At 40.5% G+C, this 21566-nt stretch overlaps 1 protein-coding gene and 1 non-coding gene across 3 annotated transcripts in view; one reads left to right on the top strand and one right to left on the bottom strand.

Moving 5' to 3' along the window:
• Positions 1-851: 851 nt before the first annotated feature.
• Positions 852-21566, bottom strand: part of necab2 (N-terminal EF-hand calcium binding protein 2) — a 108265-nt gene continuing 87550 nt past the window's right edge. For both annotated transcript variants that reach the window (XM_068731963.1, XM_068731964.1), the window contains 4 exons: positions 10745-10857; positions 5679-5756; positions 4737-4828; positions 852-3812 (listed from right to left, as the gene is read on the bottom strand). In XM_068731963.1, the coding sequence (XP_068588064.1) occupies positions 3784-3812; positions 4737-4828; positions 5679-5756; positions 10745-10857 (312 nt within the window). In that variant the 3' untranslated portion in view covers positions 852-3783. The remainder of the gene's footprint in view (positions 3813-4736; positions 4829-5678; positions 5757-10744; positions 10858-21566) is intronic.
• Positions 13226-13298, top strand: trnaf-gaa (transfer RNA phenylalanine (anticodon GAA)). The gene has a single exon. It is a non-coding gene; the product is annotated as a tRNA-Phe (tRNA).

The following is a 21566-nucleotide window of genomic DNA, read 5'->3' as shown; positions in this document are numbered from 1 at the left end:
TGTATGAATGGGTGTGAACGACGTGTAGCGCTAAAGCTCTTTGAGTGGTTGTAGGACTAGAAAAGCGCTGTGCAAGTACAAATCCATTTACCATTCCTCTGAAGAACCTGCGTTGCGCCGATCGTAAGATAACTTCTTCATACTTCCGATTTAGCTGCAGGTTATCTCCTGTTCATCACGTAGCTGCGTTTTAAAAACCTGTGAGTCCTGGTTTAGCCGGACCCTAAACTGCAGCTAGTCAGATGCTAAGTGACATGACAGCCCCATCGCGTGATTCCTCGAGGTCTTAAGAGTTTTCTTTCTCATAAAACATTAGCAAAGCCATTTTTTTTTTTTTTATCGCATTGTTTACATCCATATTTGCAAGCAGCCTTTATCTTCTCTGCCTTTTGTTGGTGCACTGCTACAGTTCTTAGCACGTTACTGCTATATACTGCCTGCACCATTCAAATAAATCAGTAAAACGTTGCTCTACAGCGCTACTAGTGGTCAAAAACTCCACAGGGTGCCTTTAACACGGACACTGACAGATTAGTAGAGACATTTCACAGATAAAGCAGCAACGCATTTGCATGCCTGTTCTATAAGCCTACTGTCATACCTATTTCTTTTACAGCATATGTAATAATATTCAACACTTCCACATTCCACACAGTCCCGCCCTGCTCAATGCAGCCCAGCGCGGCGCTAGATCAATATTGGTATCAGTGCTGCTGGATCCCCACTCACTGCTACCACGGTACTGGCAGATGACAGGTTGGCTGTCATTCACATGTGAAAATAGACTCAACAGTGAGGTGGATGGCAAGATGGCACCTTTTGAAAGTATAGATAGAGCTAGAAAGAAAGAGTGATTCATCAACACATCTTTAAGCAGATAAAACAGTAACACTATATATCTTTAAATACTCTCATCATACTCAATAACCTCTAATATACTGTATCTTCAAGTCACAATATTCACTCATTTTTTACATTGTGCTTTCTGAGTGAGAGTCTGATTGTATTACAGTGGTGGGCTCATAGTGGTGTTAGTGGGGGTGAGGTAAGGTGAGGCGTCTGGGGGATTGAGTCTGGGTGTTTTGACCTGAATTCAACCTCAGGGTCGCCCCAGGGTGAGCGGTTGATTCCAGGTGAGATTTGTGCCAAAGATCGAGAACGAGCACAACAGATGCGGGGGTGGGTCAAGAACGCAGGAATGGCCGGACTCAGAAAATGTGGCCAAAATGAACGGAGATGTTTACCTGATTACAGTTGTTCGGGTTAGTGTTCTTCAGCATCAATTGGGCTGAAGGCTAGAAATGTTGCTAATATAGCCAGTTTGTAGTCACACAATTTACTACAGAGGTTTCAATTTACTTGTAGTATGGACACAGTATGGAGTCAAAGATTAACTCTGAGCCACTTTACTGCTCAAGTTGAACAATGCTGTCATTTTCAGACTTATTCTCATTGTTTGAGAGACCAGACCCGGCCGATTAGACCCATCCAGCATTTGATTGTGACGACCCACGTGTTTCTGTAATGACCTCCAGTTGAGTCCTAGGCATTGGGACCCTTGGTCTCCTACAGCTGGGGGTGATAGTGTTAATATACATGATCATTGTGTGTTCGAGATAGTGATGCTGATGCGGTTGATCTATCAGCTACAGTATGCTAAGCGATGTGAAGTCCTTTTTCAAAGTCATTTCTCCAGTGATATGTTGTAAACTGAAAACGTCTGATGTACAGATATCTAATGAATTGGAGAAACTTTTTGTATCAGTACTATGCCAATGCAACACAAATCTGGTGTTGTGTAATCTGATGCCGAGAGGTACCGCAATGAAAAGACCGCTAGTAGGCATTTCCCTGCTTCCTGGGAGTTTACGTCACACCAAAAAAAAAGAAAGTCACCTTTTGAAAACCCCTTTAAAAGTTCCTCTACCATGTTGTGATGTTTAAGGCTTCATATTCAATGTCATTCAGATGGGTATAAGTGTCTGGTGGTAGGTGTTCGGATTCAAAAATCACCATTACGAGAAGCCGCAGCACCTAGAGAGCTGCTGCCACCTCCACTGAGGAAAACTTCGCACCATAGCACTAAAAGATGTCCATAAATACAAATATAATCATAATAGAACAACATTTTCATATGTACAATCTCTACTAGACTCGCACAGCTAATATGAGCTACCCACCGCCAATTCAGACACGGAGTACACAAACGGAAGGCAGAAATGAAACAAACTTCAGCTGCATGGAGAACAGAGAGGCGATGCCCTTATCTCTGTCTCAAGGTAGCAGCAGACTCTTGTCTAAGTCACAAATTATCCCTTGACAGCAAAACGATCTATTCATCTCACCTCTTCCATGGCCCTGCTTTCATGACATAAAAGCTACATGAAGAACTATAAATAACCTACTTTCTGTTTCTCTACGTGTCTGTCAAGCAGAATCATCTACACACCCAAATATTTGTGAAGACTGACATCTTTTCATAATCCCGAATACTGAACCGACCCTCTCTTCTGGGCTGGTCTTTGGTGCCAGGTGTTTTTAACCATCTCATGTAGGAATTCAATCATGATACGTGACTTCACAGAGATTTGGGTTTAGGGTTCTGTTGCTCATTAAAAACATGTGCTGTGTTTACACATGATTATAGGTTCCTACCATCATAGACATTACTCCCACAGCAGCCATTGTACACAAATGTAGCCTATACTTGGTGTGAGGAAACTCAACAAGCTCATATTGATCAGTAAGCGTTTCTAATCTAAAGTTACGACTGTAACCCTGGTTCTATGGTTAAGCAGGTCAATGGGGATTCTCTTTGAGATGGAAAGATTATTTTTATTTGTAATGAAATGCATTCAAAAGATGTCAGATGTGTTATATCTGCCTTCCTCATATTATTCAGTCATTATCATATCCAAAAATTAATTAATCTTTTCCAAAAGCGGGGGTTTGGAAAATAGGGGTGAGAGTGTAATTGTGCTGCCTTAAGGTCCTATTGGGGGAATTGTGAAATTGATATTATGTGTATGCATATTGTATGTATTATTATACTGTATGAATGAATGTTTATTTGCGATATTCCAGTTTTTTTGCCAGCTCTTGTCCATATCAGTGCAGAGACGTACTAAGACACTCAGAAAAGTCCGACAGCTAGCTAGGGAGTTAGCTAACCTTCAAGCTAAATTCAAGCTTTCAGTTTTCCTGAGATTGGGAGCTAATCTGGCGACGATGGTGCAGAACGGCTGATGTGGGAATAATGTCCGAAGCGTTTGATCAGTAACAAAACGAAAATGTCATTATTAGAACACTGTATGGGAGCAAGTGTGGAATGAGCAGCTACTATGAAATAACGGCTAACTAGATGAGCTACCTGTGGTCAACCCTAACAGGAGTTAGAAAGGAAAAAAAAGCCACATTCCAAAATGCTCTACCCAAAAACAGTTACTGCTACATGAAAAACTCAACGCTAGGGTCCTTGCTACATGACAAACTCCACTTTAGAGTGGCTCAAAGCTACTTGAAACATGAACGTTACATAATCCAATATCTTGAGCCAGCAAAATTAGTAATCTCACACTGTAAAATGCACTGTTTGTTCAATTTTCACTGCAGTTGACACCATTCATTTGCACTGTGTAAACATGTACTTACAAAAAGAGTTGAGGAATGTGAGGGTTAAAGGAGGAGAGGGAGGGGGGGGGGGTGAAACGCAGGGCTAGTTCAAGAGGAAGAGGAAGAGAGGAGTGTCCAGGAGTCGTGGCGAGTCGCTGAAAATCTTCATGCTCAGTCCCTGTTCACGCTGCACCAGGCGGCTGCAAACGGAGAGAGAGAGAGAGAGGGATGACAAGTTAGATAGAGGTTAGAGAGAGAGAGAGAGAGAGAGAGAGAGAAAATGAGGCCCAGAGGGCAGTGCAGACGGAGAAGGGAATGAGAGGAAACCGATTGAAAGGAGATGAGGAGGAATTTGGCAAGGCAGAGAAAGAAAGAAGTCGGAGTGATCAAGGAGAGGGCAGGGTGAGGCGAGATGGACAAAAAAAAATGAAATGGGTTAGACTACCTGGCAGTCTGCCAGACGTCACCTCAAGTCAGACTATGCTGAATAGTATAGGACTAACATAAATATTGAATATTATTTCCTCATATCACTGATTCATTCCCTAACACATTTTATCAGACGGAAACCATTCAAAATAACATCAGGCTATGTCTCTTTTACAGCAGGTCTACAGTAGGAGCTTCTAGTTGCTTTGTTGCTGAGGCTGAATTTGTTGTTCACTGCCATCTACTTGTAACTGTAATACTGTACAGTTACTGTACAATTATTGTTCTACTCTATATGGAAAATAAAATAAGAGCAAATCATCTGAGCTTGACTGAGCCATTTGTTTGAGTGAGCGGTTCGATTAACCACGTCTGCTCTTGCTGCACTGTTGGCAGCTACCAGAGATATGTCGCTCGACTACTCGCTACTTCTGAGATCAGAACAGGCCTCAGAACGTGACTCCCTAGTGTGGATCGCTCTCTAAAATACACTGAATCCTACACGCGTAATGCAACCGGTAAATTTTTAATTTGTTTTTTAACTCAAACTTAAATCTGACAACATTTTTTTTTTCACAGGCAATGTATTCCCCGTGACCAGTAAACGGAACGCCATGTTTACAATCACTGGACTGCTCCTTTGACTGACAATAAAAAAGATGAAGTTCATTCTTCTGTAGTATTTCTCCACTGACCTGGCACGGCTACAGAGGACATCGCCTCCGGCTGGCACAGTGTATCCACCTTCACATGCTGAAAGGCTTTGTTGGGGGCCGACTGGAGGTGCCTGGAATCAGAAGGGAGGGTGAGAGAGAGCGCACACACACACACACACACACACACACACACACACACACACACACACACACACACACATATATAGCTACTCACACATCATGTATGTGTACAAGCAAACTCATCTGCATGGCCACTCGTAAATGCCCGCAAGCACACATGGCCTTCAACCGCTTAGCACGGCCTTCAGCCCTTACTGTAAGAGTTGAAATATTTATGGCAGTTGGATGCTGCGAGCAGTGGAGCAGAAACTCAGATCAGCAGGCAGCTACATCAGCAGCCTCCCCTCATGCCCAGCACCAGCACCATCACTTAATCATGATGACCTGACGCAACTCAAGTGCTTCAGCAACTTTTGGAGCGAGCGAATGGCTGAAGAATGCTAATTAAATGAGAGTGGAGGGATTCTTTCCAACGGGCACATGACAGTAATGGAAGAAACCTGAGTGCTCTCTTTATTCGGCCATCGCCAATCAATGAAAACAATGGCAGGAAGAAACGGCATGCTCAGCTCGAGAAAGGACTTTCAGGGAGCCAGAGTGCTGACTAGCAGGCATTTTCAGAGACAAAATGTATGTCCACACTCTGTAATGGCTTTTAATACTTTAAAGGTGCATTAGGAATTAAACATTTTGCAGCAATGGGGCAACATTTTCAACATTTACAGATGTATCATTCTGCTTGTTGATTTCTCCCATTTTTAGTGCCACAGCCAGACTTTGATGCTTTTTTTTTTTTTTTTTTTTTAGCTTGTTCACACAAGTCGCAGAAAATCAAAAAGCTCTTAATACTGGCGTGAGTGACAGATACAAGCCTGGGCTTACATGTGATTGAAAACTCACCTCTTCCACTCCTCCTCTCCATCCCAGAACTCGTAGACGACAAAGGATAAACCGTCCGGCAGACGCACCGCAGTCACACTGGAGAGGAGACGGAGGAGAAAGGCAATGAGTGGATAATAAGAGGAGGGAAGGTGACGGGTGAAGAAGTGAGTTATGACAGAATGGTTAGTGGATCAAAGAGGGAGAAGGGGGGGGGGGGAGAGAGATGCAGGCATACAGTAGGTTGATGGTGAGGGAAAGAGATAGAATCGACATCACAGAAGAGAAAGGTAAAGGAGAAGAAAGATGGAGGATGTTGAGGACATGTGATATGAGGAAACATACGTCATGGCAGGTGCAAATTAAAGACATATTATTGAAATAACAACATACACACAATAACACTTTCAGGAGAAGAAGATAGTGAATTGTTTCCTCATCCTGCTTGATCCCAGAGCATGTATGACACAATGATGAGGGCTTGAAGATTGCATTCCATTTTTTTTAAATGAAACTATAATAATCTAATGGAACAATGTGTGACCCGGTCAGATCCAATGGGAGAAGCTGGATGTAATTGGTCAATTCTATGAGGCACTTTAGAGGACACATTTTGCTGTAATGAACAAGGGCTCCATGTTGCCTCAAGTAGAGCATTGATGCGTCTTGCTGTAAACGTCCACCGTTTGTCACTGCGAGTGGCCCTTTTCACGTTGCACATTGTCATTTCATCCATTCTTAATATATAGATATCGATCCGCTTTGAACCCCGGCAGTCTGCGCCGCTGACTATCCTGTTTGTACCTAACGCTCACCCTGGCATCAAACTGTCACAACTGGAACAAGGATCGGGGTAACCTTCTGCGACTGTAGTCTCTTTTAAATGTTTAGTCTTAACATCTGTCTGAAATATTTGATACAAAATTACCATGGACTACTAAAGCTAAAGTCCCGAGATACGAGTTTTGGACAAAACCCAAAGGCCTCTGATTTAGTGCAAGTAAAAGCGAATAGCAGCGTTAACGCAGTAGGATTCCATTTTCATTTGACATCACAGTGAGAGTGGAGCAGCTGAGGTTGTGGTTATGCAGATCAGATGGAGCACTGCAATTTTGGTACTTGTTTTGGCATGAAATTACACTTGCTTAAATGGCTGCTCAGGGAACCTCTTATCACAAACACTATTTACTTTCCAATTTTCATTGTGCAAGCACAGACCTTTCTAAAATCACACAAAAGTCATTAACAAGTCAAAATAAAAGTCATAGTTTGGTGTGGCAAGAAAAGTAATGAAAATGTCATAGTATCATATGGCAAAAAAAGGTCATAGAAAGGCACAGTATAGTACATCAAAAAAGTCAAGCCATAGTGTAGTGTTGTTGAAAAAAAAGTAATAGAACAATATGTCAAAAAAGTAATAGAATATTATGTTAAAAAAAGTCATCATATAGTATATTAAAAAATTTAATAAAAATCGTAGTATAATTGGTCAAAAAATCATAAAACGTCATAGTATAGTAAGTTAAAAAAAAGTCTTAGTATAGTATGTCAAATTTTTTTAAATAAAAGTCATAGTATGGTATGTCGAAAACGGTCAAAAAAATTCATAGTATATTCAGTCTAACAGTCATAGTACGTGTATGTATATATGTTGAAAACATTCATTAAGTTGTAGTATATTGAGTCTAAAAAAGTCATCATATCGAATGTCAAAAAAAGTCATAAAGAAGTCTTAGTATAATATTTTGAAAAATTCACAATGATGCCATTGTATTGTATGACAAAAAGTAATACTATATTCTGTTGAAAGGTATTAGCATAGTATGATAAAAACAGTTTTAAAAAGTCAAAGTACAGTATGTTGAAAGAAGTCATTATAGTATGTGTAACATCCCTACTCCTCCGATACAGTAGGTGTCCCTCTTTGATGTGTTATTACTGGTTTTCTGTTGCAGGTGCTGAACGAACCAGAACTGCTCCCCATCATGTATGCTCTGCCCATAAATACCTCCCTCATTCTGTTTTTTTGTATATCTGAAGACTGGATTTGATCACTTGCCCTGAGCAGTGTGTGTGTGTGTACAGTCTAACAGGTAGTTCTTCCCTCAACCTGAGGAGGGCACTGTGGGGACAGGCTGCTGCTATCCGGTACCTGTGAAAATGACTTTAAAAAGAAAGAACTAGAAGTGTGTGAGCTTCGCTGGAGAGTAACAAATGTACCAACAAGCCAGTGAAAAAGATAATGCTAAAAGCAAACAGCCTCCCTAGAATAACGGCAGTGTTTCATCTGAAGGCCTCTTCCTCCTGTGTGTGCTATTTATTGACCTCAGCTGAATCACTGACTAACACCCTGGAGAAGAGTGTGAAGTCGGTGTGTTACTTACTACTTTTTATTTCTGTTAGGAACCAGAGTTTGAAAATCCTAGAAAGTTTTTGGAATTACAGAAAATGGTGTTTAAAAAAAAAAAAAAAAGACAAAGTTACTGATGGTATCCAAATTCAGCAGTATACCCACATTTTAAACACTGGATTTTAATTTGTAGTGTAGCACTATTACAATAAATGATTTCATGATTCCTCCCTCTAAAACTTTTTGTCACGTTTCAACTTCATGTTCCTCACAAAATAAAAAAGCAACAAAAAAACCCAGAAGAATCTACAGCGACACAAGAAGCTAACGTAGCCATGCTTAAAGGGGACATTTGACACCTTTTCTGTGGATGTCCAATCAGGCCGAAGAAATGCAGCGGAGCGAGGCCGAGGCTGCATTATGCATCCTGGTACATGAAGGCAACTGCTGGAACGGCTCTGCGAGCAGGAGAACTCCGCTTCCTCACCGAGGAATGTACTGCTTCAAATGACTACATTTCCCATCAACACTGATTGGACAGCTACATAAAAGGTGGTGGTTTAGCAGGTATGTATACCGTTTAACAGGTTCACCATCTTAGTTTAGCGTGTTAGCATGCTAACATTTAGCTCTAAACCAGAATGCCATTAGTTTTGCAGATGTTTGGTTGTAAACCAACATATTGGACAAGTTATATCTATGGTTGTGTAGATACTGGGAGTAACATGGTTCCTGTTTAAAGTTGTCTCTGGTTTTGAAAATTGGTTTTAATACGTATACTGATTACGATGCACTGTAAGCAGACAGCATTTTGTTTACATCACAGGCACACAGTACAGGCATACAAGGAGACGATTTGACAAAAAGGCAATGTTGGAACTGCTTTTACAACAGAAGTGAAAACGCTCGAAAAAACAGTGCTGGGATCAGCTGTCAGTGGCTAAAATTGCCAGCAGCAAAAGAGATTTAATAACATAGAGTTTCAAAGATAGGGACGTGCAAGCTCAAGTTTCATGCCATGGTTCACTACGAGCTTTGATTATGTGTGACCAACTTTTCCATCAGAGTGTGAGCCAGAGGCACAACGGCACTTCATAACCAAAAAGATAAATCTCCCTATAGAGTCCAAGCACCAACTGTTCTGTCAAAACTCTATCATCACATATCATCTGTTAATAATAAACAATTATATTTTCTTCTTCTGACTTATCTCTCCTGATTTAACTTCCATCCAGATGACTGTATTTGGCCTCTCCACACAGATATCATCTTAGTACAAGATATGCTGGCACTATCCTGTTGGGAGGTCACAAAAAGGGGTGGGTGCAAACATTTAAAAAAATATGGATTCATTACCTTGCTGCTTTTGCATCGTTCATGTTCTGCCTCTAAATGTAGATACTCATCATTAGACCTTGCTATAGTAGTTCTTGCTCATCAAAAAGCCATTCCCCTCACTTCTGTCAATATTTAGTAGAGACACTTTTGGCAGCAGTTACAGCTTTTAGTTTTTGTGGATACTGTAAGCTTTCCCCCCATTCATCTTTGGAAAACTGCTCTCTCTCTGTCAGGTGGCAAGGGGATTGAACAGGAATGAGGTCTGGACTCTGACTTTGCTCCTAAAGGACATTTTTGTTGTCTTGAACTCATTCCTGTGTGTCCGTGAGTACATGATTGAGTGAGTGTGCACCTCTATGTCTGTCCACGGCTATTCTCACATTCTGCTGAAGCAAACGACATACTATTTTAGGTGGCCGGTTATGGCAGCGCGTTCAAGGACCTCTCGTGGTTGAGGTGACTTGCACTTTCTCAGAACACCTTTTTGCCTGCTGACTCCTCATTCACCACTCTCAGCACTTGCTGTATTCATTCAATCACACAGTAGTGTGAGATGCTTCCCATTTTATTTTGTGTTTTTGTAATTCATTTAGATTCATTCGTAGAGATTTGCTTTTAAATTTGACATTAAAGAGTATTTTTCTGTTAAACAGTGTTAGAAAAACCCAATTACCTTAACTATGAATCCATGTTGTAAAATAATGAAATATGAAAAAGGGTTTTATGTCTTAAATTACCCAAAATTGCACAATTCTACTATGCATTCTGTACAATATGGAGTTGTCAAGCCTTACACCTCTGCCCCTCTCGCAGACCCCTTATCTCAAAGTACAGACTGCAGTAACTGGTGGGAGGAAGTGTAACACTAATAGAGTCGCAGTGGAGCCAGAGCTTCGGAGTCTTGCCAAGGGCATATGCAGTATATGGCTCTGGACTATGCATACAGATTATTGAGTCTGGGATCTGGAGAAATCTCTCTGGATATTAGACTGTTTCACGGCACCCTGAAGCTCAGAGTTGTAGGCAAAGGAAACTTAGAATATGCACAGTATGTGTATATCAGACAATATTATATGCATTGGGTATGCGGTATATTAGTAGCTCACTGATCCAAACCACTTGGGAGTCAGAGCAGTTTTTTCTCCAATTTTGGAACGATGATGATGAGCTACCCACGCAAAGCCCACACAATGTTGTGTGTGTGTGTGTGTGAACATCAAAGAACAGAGGAGGTAATATTTGAGGTAGTACTTGATAAAGTGAAAAAAACAGTGAGGTCCTGACACTGAAAACGGAGCACATTAAATATTAAAAATGATTGCGATTATGGTGCTGCACAAGCAGCAGCAGCAGCAGCAGCAGGGCATCTGTGAAAATGTGGAGCAGTAGTGAGACTTACTGAAAGCAGTCTCTCTCAGTGGAGACATTCTTCAGGTATTGCTTCAGAGCCTCACAAAAGTCGCCAAGCTTCTTCTGGGAAACCACCATCTCCTGACGAATCAGCAGCAAGGACTGCAGAGGAAGAGAGAGAAGGGGAAGTCAATTTTGTGTTGATGATTTGTATAAGTGTAAGCAATCGTGTTTGGTACAAGCAGACAAATATAACTACATGATTACTGTATTTAGGGGTCTTTACGAAACAATGAAGGTTTACTTGACTTTGCTATGTCTTTATTGGCTGACATTTTTACATTTTTGAGTTTCTTGTTTCAAAACTTTCTGAGTGATTAAACCTATACCACAATCTTTCTGATATGAATGTGAATGCGTGTCTTTGTCTCCAGACAACATGAAACATGGTAAATACAAACTACCGTGAAAGAACAATGAAAGCCAGCCTTATAGAAACAACTTCCTTAAGACCCCTCTCCATTTTTCTATGGTACAAAGAATTCTTAGTGGACTAACACTCCAACATTTTCCCAACTAATCAATTAGAAGATTTAATCAACAGATCTGTAAAACTGAGTTCCTCCACAAATAATCATGTAACTTACACTTTAAATATTTTGTTTACCAGCATGAAAATTCAGCATGAAAAAGCATTAAAAAAATGGACTAATCGACTCAAGAAATCTTAATCGACTAGGACCAAACGAGGATTAGTTGACTTATCGACCAAGAAGGGACAGTCCTAGCACATTGAATCCAAGTCAACGTCTTTCCCATTTGAAACCTCTACTTTTTCTACACTGTTTACTGACGGATAACAGTCACATGTAGCCTACAGCACCAACATCTGGCGAAATTACACCGCAGCCAAGTTTATCTGCTCCAAACCAGTTGAATGAAACGCACCGAATTTCTTTTATGAGACATTTCGCCTTGTTGATCCCCTGACTTTAAGCCCCACAATTACGTTGACATTTCAAGATTGAGATGTCAACAATTATTTGATGAATTCACATGACATTTGGCAGATTGATGTCCCCCTTGTGAATTGTAACAACTTTTCATCTAGCACCAACATCATTTAAATTTGTCCAATTCTTTGCAAAACTAATGCAATTCCCACCAGCCTCAGTGGACTTTGTTTTTGGTGATATTTGGATTGTGAAACTGGTACCTGCTATTGTGAGCATATCAGCATGCTGACGTTAGCATTTTACTATCTGCTACAGTGTTTTAGTTGCATGTGAAGATTACATTTCTGTTGTTATCTAGGTCCCACAGCGGCTTTATGACAGCATCTGCAGTTACCAGGGGCTTTGTGATACAACTGCAAATCTTTTATTCATCTGTGGCGTAAGCGTTGTGCATCGCCTACAGCTACATTTCTCCGTTGCTGAATTCTTCTGCAGGAAAAAGCAAAATGTTCATAATCTCACACAGCCTATAGGAATGTTTTGATGGACACTTCCTGGGGAGCCACTGGTCTAAGACGCATATGATGTAACTATAACATCTCCAGTGACCTTTGTGTTTGTCCGCGTGACAAGAAATAATGGACAGATGGTACCTTTATGTAAAGTACAGTAGCTCCCCTCCCAGTGACCCAGCATGTAACAGCAGCTTCAGTGCGTGGAAGCATGCATGTGTGTTGAAGTGGTGCTGTACAATTAGAGCCCGGAGGGTCTTTTGCAACTATTTGTATGAATCCTATTTATAACAAGAAGAACCAAAGACGTGCAGCTGCATTGGTTTTTAACAGACGAGATTAGCTGCTTTTTCTTTTTTCGTTACTGTATACAGCTCAATACTATACAATTAAAAATTAATCCGTTGTGACCTAGATAACTCCAGCAGTGTCTCACTGAGACTTCAGTAATACACATTCACACATACCTATGCACATACACACGCGCTGTGTTGAAATATCTATTCTCAGATAATCTCATTCCGTTACATATACATTTATATACAAATATATGTAGTTTATGTCCAATTCTTTCCTGCAGTTGACTGTTTAACTGTTACACCTACTTTCTCTTATCCTGCCATGGCTTCTTCCTTTTCACTGATAGTGACTTGCAACAGTATCTGTAATGACTTGACAATCCTTGAGAGGCCTCCATTGGTGAACAGTAAAATCCATACAAGAAGGTTTTTGAAGGCATTTTAAAATGTGCCAGTGACTAAGCTGATCTGCTGATCTGAGAATTAGTTCCACAGTATTGGAGCTAAAACAGCAAAAGCACAATCCCACTTTGTCTTAAGACAGTAGAACTTTTAACAACAATTGGTTGTCAGATATTAAGGGTCTTGGGCAAGAATGAGGGGTTACATTATTTGAAATGTTAAGCGGAGACAAACTACAGAGGGTTTAAGTACTTAAGTATGTACTCCATAGAATCCTACATTTATTTCTAAAATGAATATGGATCCACTGTAACTTTACTCAGATCGGAGAGATATTTTCTCTATATCTAGTGTTTGTTATGCTGAAACAGCTCAGTTGGGAGAGCGTTAGACTGAAGGTCTAAATGTCCCTGGTTCAATCCCGGGTTTCGGCAGCTCGAAGTTGTGTTATGGGGACAAATTGCCTTGATGTTTAGGGTTGCTGACTTTCAGCAATCTGATGTGATTCACTCGCTTTCCTTGGGCGACTGTGACTAAGTGGAGAGCAGGGCCGTCCTTCAATCAGAGGGTCGTCGGTTCAATCCCCGGCTTCACTAGTCACATGTCAATGTGTGCTTGAGCAAGACACTTAACCCCAAAATTGCTCCCGTCGCTGTGCCTACGGTATGATAGAATCTGAATTGTAAGTCGCTTTGGATAAAAGCGTCTGCTAAATGACTGTAATGTAATGTTAGAAGTCTTACGGTTGCATTCTGCAGCTTCTGTTACATCGTCAGTAAACAATGAGCTGCAGTCTAGGTGAGAGGAAATGAAGGCTGCTGATTATTGATTGAAATTTGATCAAGATAAATTACTAGAACGTATCAGTATTCAGCTGCAGAAGCCATCGAGAAAGTTCTTTTAATCAATTCTTAAGATTAAGTGAGACGTACAACTGGGTGTCATCTGCGTAACGATGTTATAGGACACGGTATTTAGCCAATTGTTCAGCGTTTGCATTGGCATTGGCTTGTCTTCCTCTCTTCTTACTTTATTTCTACCTCATTGAACCCTTTCTACTCAACATTAATCCTATTCCAATTCTTCTATCCTGGTTCTCCTCTAGAATACAAATGTGATTAAATCCTATTTATCTGTATAGAAATCACTACTGCTCTCTCTGTGGTTACCCTGTTGGCGACCCCGGTTGGCTGCTGTTTTTTCACCACTGTCTGGTTCTGTTTTAATCTTTTTACCCGTGTCCCCAAATATTCCTGAATAATCTTTAAAATTCTGGCAGTGACTGCAGATACAGGAAGTGTTATTGCTATTATCAGGACAGGTATTACTCATCGGATGTTGCAGCTGTTGTGTAACTGAAAATAGCTTGTTGTAAAACATCTTATATTTAGCAGATATTAGCTACAGCTTTTGCAGCTTGTTCACCTGCAGGCTCTAAGTATTCAACACATCTGCATCCACTTGTGCGTAAGTGTGCCTCTGTCACTTTGATTGTCTGTTTCATTGGCATGCTATGACTGTTTATCTCTTGACATTGCAGTTCATCTGCTGCCATTTACTTTAATTGGTGTCGTGAGGTAAAAGCCATACTGCAACATTTAGCTGCGAGAATGGACACCTGGTTGCTTGTCTGTAAAGATACATGTTGTATGTGTGTTTATGGGATTTATGAGGCAATGATTGCATGGGCGTGTTTGTGTAAAGTACCCATAAAATTGATAGTACCTGGCAGGCTTAAAACCGCTGTACAGACTAGCTTAAGATGTGAATGCACACACACACACACACACACACACACACACACACACACACACACACACACACACACACACACACACACACACCACACACACACACACACACACACACACACACACACACACACACACACACACACAGACACCCTACCAACTCAATTAGAAACACTACATTGCCCAGCAGCCTCTGCTAATCTAATCACTACCACTCCATTAACCATCCTGCCTCCCTGACCGAATCAGTACGATTACATCTGCTCCCCTCTGTCACTGTGGCCCTGCAGAGCTGATAACAAACTCTCAGGCTCCGGTTGCACCACACTGCTAACCTCTGTGTTAATGCTCATCATCAAAGGTACATCCATGAAGGTAACACATGACCTTTTCCAACATCCCGGTCCTGAGAATTAGAAGGACTGAACATTAAACTCAAAGTGAAACACTAAACTATATACCCCCATAAAATAGATTAATACAGATTATAAATCTTATGTGACAAAATAAATGAAGTGGTCAAGAATAATTTTGATTTGGTGTGCTGCTGGAATTTTAAGGACAATGTCTTGCCTGACCGACGTGTTCAAGTTAAGTCTCAAGTCTTTGTTTCTTTAGAATGAAATCAAAAATGTTCGCCTATAACAGATTGAAAGTCACAATGTGTAAACCTTCTCCCTGAGATCCTGCCAAATGTAGGACATTTTAGATAAAATAAATATTGGTTAGACGTGTAGCAATGAAAATGGAAATACAGTGGAATGAACTGAAACGTGATGATATTGAACAGCTCAAGATGTTGGGAAAATCCCCCACCAATTTTGAAATACGCACATGCTCCTGTCAGAGGTCTGCGACTCATTACTTTATATAGTTTAAGCACTGCATTGAGCTTTCAAAATAAATGATCTAATGGACATGCTCTGCCAGCATCTGTCAGTAGGTCTGTGAATGTGTGTTGTCAACAGGAACATATATCAGGGTGCTTCTTCTTGTAAATGTGGAGAAAGAAAATGATTGCATGCAGTGTGTGCGTGTGTTTTTATAGGAAACTATTAACTCTACATGTCTGTTTGGTTGGACAAACGACTATCTCCGTGTCATAAAGATTCGTGGAGCCTTGTTCATAAGCTCATATAAATAATATAGATTTCTGTCTTTTTCTGGGGCTCTATCAGCATTCGTCGTTTTTATCTATTGAAGTTCTTCCGCTGCCAACTAGAGCTGAATCCTGTCAACATTTTTACAATTATGATTTTGACTTCACAAAAGAAAAAAGTTGGAACAATATTGTCACAAGAATAGTGTTTATGTATACAGACTTTTTCATGATGTCATTTTGAAATTCTTCACTAAAGATGCTAAAAAAAAAAATGAATTTCATTGTGACTTTAAAGAAACCAGAAAAAAGATCTCAGACTCTACCTTAATGAATGCAAGATAGCTGAAAACATTTGGGGAATAAAGAATGGTATATTGGAGAAAAGATGTTTTAAATTCAATTTTAATCTCAAACCTACTAATGTGTTCACATTGAGGCTCCGCCTCTCAACTATTATCTAATGATGTCACTGTGCTCTGTGCACAGGCTTTTCTATCATCCAGTGGGCATCTTAGCTGAAAACCACCTCATCAGTTTTGTTTCTAGCTGCTGTCTTTGCAACTTCGCCCCTCTGCCAACCCACTGCACCAGTCTATGGCTACTATAGCGGGATCTGTGATAGGCTGCTACTTATAGAGCTCTAACCCTACACATGGATCTAGTTGACAGGGTCAACACCAAATTTGACCCTGGTGTTGGAGCACAGCAGCCAGTGATCTGCCAGAGAGACATGCTGCTTTTTGCTTATTTGCTCATCTTGCAAATCCACCATGTGTACATTTTGTGTGTGTTTGTAGCATCCTTTAAATGACTAATGGCACTGCGATGGTTTCAACGCAAGTGAAAAATTGGTGCAGTCAAAATTGCATACTAACGTACTGCTTACTACATACTCAATCAGTATGTACTGCATACTGCCTACTAAATCAATAATTAATTATTATGCTATTACCATCAGTCTGTTCACACTAAAGTATACTCAAGCAATATGTGTCCTCTGCATCACATAACTGTATTGATCATGACATTACTGGTCTGAGCTACCTTCCTGTCCCACTCAATTTAATATTTTTCGAGTGTTATTTAAAGTGAAATTGATATTATTACATATTGTCTAAAATACGTTTTCTACAGCACATTATATAAGTGAGCTCCCGTGCTTTTCCTCTCATGTCTAGCCATCATTTGTAATCATTTCATCAAACAGTTAATTATTTAAACCATTTGCCGCGCAGTCCGCCATTGAGCCGTCTGAAGAGACACCATGTATTTTGTGGAGGTTCAGTGTCTCCAGTAAGGTCGTCACATACTCAGAAATTCTTGCAAATCTAATAGACGTCACATTTCTCGCGTACACAAAGTCAAATACTATGCAGTTAGAAAGCAGTACATAGTCAATGTTATGTTACATTTAGTGTGAATTGTAAAAAATTAAATAAGATTTCGAACACAGCCTATGTGTCTGTATGCGTCTCATGCAGAGACATTTTTCATACAATCACCAAAGTCAGAAATTTCCCACTCAGTGGGACAATCCACCAAATTCTTTTATGTATAAAGGACATATACTGGCACATGTAAGTGATCTGAAAGTATGTCAAATTGAATCATTTAAAAATGTATGTCATCCTCTCTCTCTTTCTCTCATACAACCCACGAGTGGGGCTTTGCACTGACAACTGTATACAATATGCAGCGAGCATCACCATCTATCAAGGACACATACTGTACAATGTGTTAAAACATGGGCGTGTGTGTTTAGCATACTTTGGTGTGGAATGTTATCCCACTGGGTATGAAAATGGGAGTAGCAGAAATATATGCGAATATGCGTTGAAGAGAGAGACGGAGGAGGGTATCAGTCTAGTGTTACCATGGGAACTAGGAAATACCACATTCAGGTCTTCTTCTCACACCTTCTCTCATTACCGACCCCTCATCTCCCCACACGCTTCCCCATTCTGTCTTTTCCTGAGGCCTTCCTCACCCACTTCTCTCTTTTGCCCTCCTTCTTGTTTTTGACGTCTCAAGGCTCCCTATCTTATTTCCGCCCTTACACCCCCCCCCTCTTGCTCTGTGCTCAAGGAATCCCTCATTTATTCAAACAGAAAAAAAAGAGCCCCCTCATTATTCAGGGGAAATTTGCATATTTCTCCTTGGGCTGCAATAACAGCTGGGCGACTACAGTAGGTTTACAGTACCCCGACCTGCTCTCTGCAGCAGTGGGAGAGGAATAAATACCTTACAATAAGCAGAAGCAGTACACTAACAGTACAACAGCGGCTGTCATCCTTTTTGGGCGGCAGCACCTTTCCAAACTATGTTGTTCTTTTCTCTTTTGGTTAAATTGATTTGATCACAAAGATGACTGGTGGACTGCTGGGAAGTTGCCTCAAAGGAGTAAGAATGTAACAAGAAATGAGGACGCTGTTAGATGATTGTGATTGATGGGAAGATTGAAAGACAATGGTTCTGTTGTAATTCATGTGGTAACTTTCTATTTCACCATTAGTCAGCAGAAAAAAATGCTCATTGCCATGAAATCATCTTAGAAAAACTGGACTCTGATAAGAGGAGCTGTGAGATATTAAAAAGAATACAAACGGTCGTGTTATCTGGCAAGGAAGAACTGGGTATTTAAAGCTGCCGTAATCTTTTTTTTTTTTGTCACTTAAGGGTCAGAACTACAAATCAACCTGAACATCTTTTTTGACATACTGTGGGCTTGTAAAAGTTGTTGTGCCCAACATGTTAGCAAACAAGTGGCTTGCACACATTGAGTAACATTAGAATTAATTCAAAGCTGAGTTTCTCAAAATCCAAACTTCAACATTGTTTTAGCTCTACTTTGGTAGAGCTAAAACTCTGTGGGAAATACTTCAGCTGCTAAATGCTGTCACTATGTTCACCAGCTAAATCGCAAATGTTTATCTTTCTGAAGTGCAAATTGGGTTTAATATATTAGAACTAACAACAGCCGCCTACGGCTGGAAATGAGGTTGATGAGAACAGTGAATCTGAACCATTAGAGTCAATGCTGTGGCCGTGAATGGATGAGAATCTAAGGAAATCACGGAGAAATGACAGTCCTTTCTGTTTGACTGACAAGTGGTATCAGGAAGTGGAGGCAGAAACAACAATCAGCTCTTAGAATCTAAAATCTAGAAACCAAAATCAACAGCTAAACAAATTAAGTGGAACTTGAACCTCTAATTACAGCATCAGTTAATGGAGCCAGACTGTGGTTGTAGTGTGCAGCGCCCAGATGTTATCATGAGTATTACAATCTCTGAGACTATATTGCTGCAATCATAAATAGGCCAACTTGCCTGGTGAAATTAGGGTGAATGGCTGCACTGAACACTTTGAGGTTTCATAATGTACTACCGCGCTGCGGGACTGCAGGTTCGCTCATTCATTTTTAAAACAACAAATCTCTTTAGACACAGTGCTATTTATAGGGCAATTACAGAAGTAAATTCTTTACCTGCACAAATCCTTTGCATACAAAACGGGCTTCCAAATAGCTTCTGGAAAATTGTAAAACAATACTTGTTGTGCCACATGCACCCTGCATATTCACGTGTTCCGCAGTGCTAATCATTTTTTATTCGAGGGTACATAATGGTGTCTTAATATTTGCAATGAATTGCTCAAGTGCCATGTAGTTGCACACTTCATAAATACGACTGCTTCCAGTAATGTCATGATAATGCAATACCGGCAGAAATATTACCAAGGACAAATTCTTTTTTCATCTTTTTCATGCCGCCACCTTCACTCAATCTTTTCATCTGTCTCCGCCTGACTAACACATTCTCTCTAATGCTGCATGTCTGTCTTTATCCCGATAATGCTCTCTCTCTCTCTCTCTCTCTCTCTCTCTCTCTCTCTCTCTCTCTCTCTCTCTCACTCTCATACACACACATACTGTATATCTGATGTATCAGCTTCCTGTGAGAGCCACTGATGCAACCTGCCTGTATAGCTACTCACCAGAGGTACAACTGCTCTGTAATGCTCTGTCTGTCTCATTGTTGCTGCATAACTCACTCTGTATTCTTTCAGACTGTATGTCTTTGATCGTTTGTATGCAAAACACAATGAGCTATTTTCTGTACCCTAATGACCTCCAAGTAGAGGATACCACGAGGAATAACAACTAGCGTTTTCTTTAAAATGACTGCATGTATTTAATATAAGACAATTTACCCGTTCTTATCCCAGAGATATTTAGTTCCTCTCCGCTCTTGAATTCCTCCCCCCATTTATAAATTCATTCTGCTCCTTGCTTTCCCATCTGTCTTCCAAATTACTCCGTAAGTCAATGTTGACATCTCTTGATGAGTGACGCATTTTTTGGTGGGGAGCTTCTCTCAGCACATGTTAACAACGAGCACGTTTTTTCAGAAATATGTTTGAGCTCTGAGGAGTTTACTCCTTTAGTTTAGGTTTGTTTAGGCTGATGAGAACAATATTTATTTGATTTTTAATAAGGAAGCTAATTCCTGAACCAGGTGTTGGTTCTTATGTTGGTTCTTACTGCGGTGCAGTTTGATAGGAGAGTTAAAAAAAAAAAAGTCATGAAAACTTGTAATGACCCCCAAACATGAGGTTTTAAGCAGACAAATGACCTGAGCTTGTAGTAGCAGTGCAGAACTTCTGCCCCCCCCCCTCTGACAGTGAGAGTAATCACCACATGGGAGAGACCACAGTAACAGAGCAGCAGCTAGGAGTATGGCGGAAGCTACGTCATTGAACTGGATGCTTCAGAGGAAGGATAGATGTAAAATAAAATTGCTCAGGAAGACTTGGCTAAAGCAGCATTGTGTGAACTCGTTTGGCAAGCAGTTGAATGTAACGGACGGTCATTTAAATGTTCTTAAGTAATCAGGATGATATACATTGGCACACTAAAAAAAAGCATATAAAGCGCATTTCAAAACTTCCTGCCATAACACAGACAAAATACTAAACACAATGTTATCGGAAACCATCGGGAAAGCCTGCACTGCTCACATTAAGTTCTCTTGTGTTTATGTAATAATCATCCATTAGGTTCCCTTGCTTATCTGTATTCACTGAATGGGAGCTCTGTCTCCCACTTCCATTCACTTTCTGTCTCTCTGATCTATAAATCTGCCTCACTGCACTAACTACCTGACTCTCTCTCTTTCTGTCTCTATTGTCCAAAGTACCTTAGTTATATCGACATTGTGATTCACATTCATTGAGCCATACACTCACTGGTGAGTGAAATAATGCTGCCATGACTCCAATGGACGATTAAAGGCACAGAAATAGCTGGCATTGTACTGTGTTTATGTTGCTGCGTGTCAGGGCTTTGATGCTGAATTCTTTTTTTTTTTTTCACTTCCTCCTCTGGGCAACTCTCTCGTTTTGTTCTCTTGTTGTTGCTTTTATTCCCTCTGACCTTCTGTTGCATTCACCGAAAGTCTTCTAAATTCATTCTTGTTAGTTGTGCAAAAGGGAGCCTACTGTTTTGTTTTATTAATCCAATATGGATCGTAGCAAGGTTATTGTTGCACAGAAAAAAAACAACATGGCTTCTTTTGGAAAACAAAAATGAAGGAACAAGGACTTTCTGTACAGTTAGGTAAGTGGTCGATTGGATCCGAGCCTGCCACACAATGGTCAATGAAGTCGACGAAAGAGAGAAGAGAGGCAATAAAGGCTAAGTTAAAATATATAGAGTTGAAGAAGAGACACACATGCACACACACACGCACACACACACACACGCACAGACACATCGAGCAAGCTGTCAGTTTTGCAGGCTAAAGTGGACTAAATGTGTTGCAGCAGTAACAGAGGGAGGGAGGTAGGGG

Source organism: Cebidichthys violaceus, unplaced genomic scaffold (assembly GCF_023349555.1).
Source record: "Cebidichthys violaceus isolate CVI_PGR_0920_01 unplaced genomic scaffold, fCebVio1.0.p SCAF_55, whole genome shotgun sequence".
NCBI lineage: Eukaryota > Metazoa > Chordata > Actinopteri > Perciformes > Stichaeidae > Cebidichthys > Cebidichthys violaceus.
Note: the sequence above shows the minus strand (reverse complement) of the source record. Positions and strands in the feature narration are given on the sequence as shown.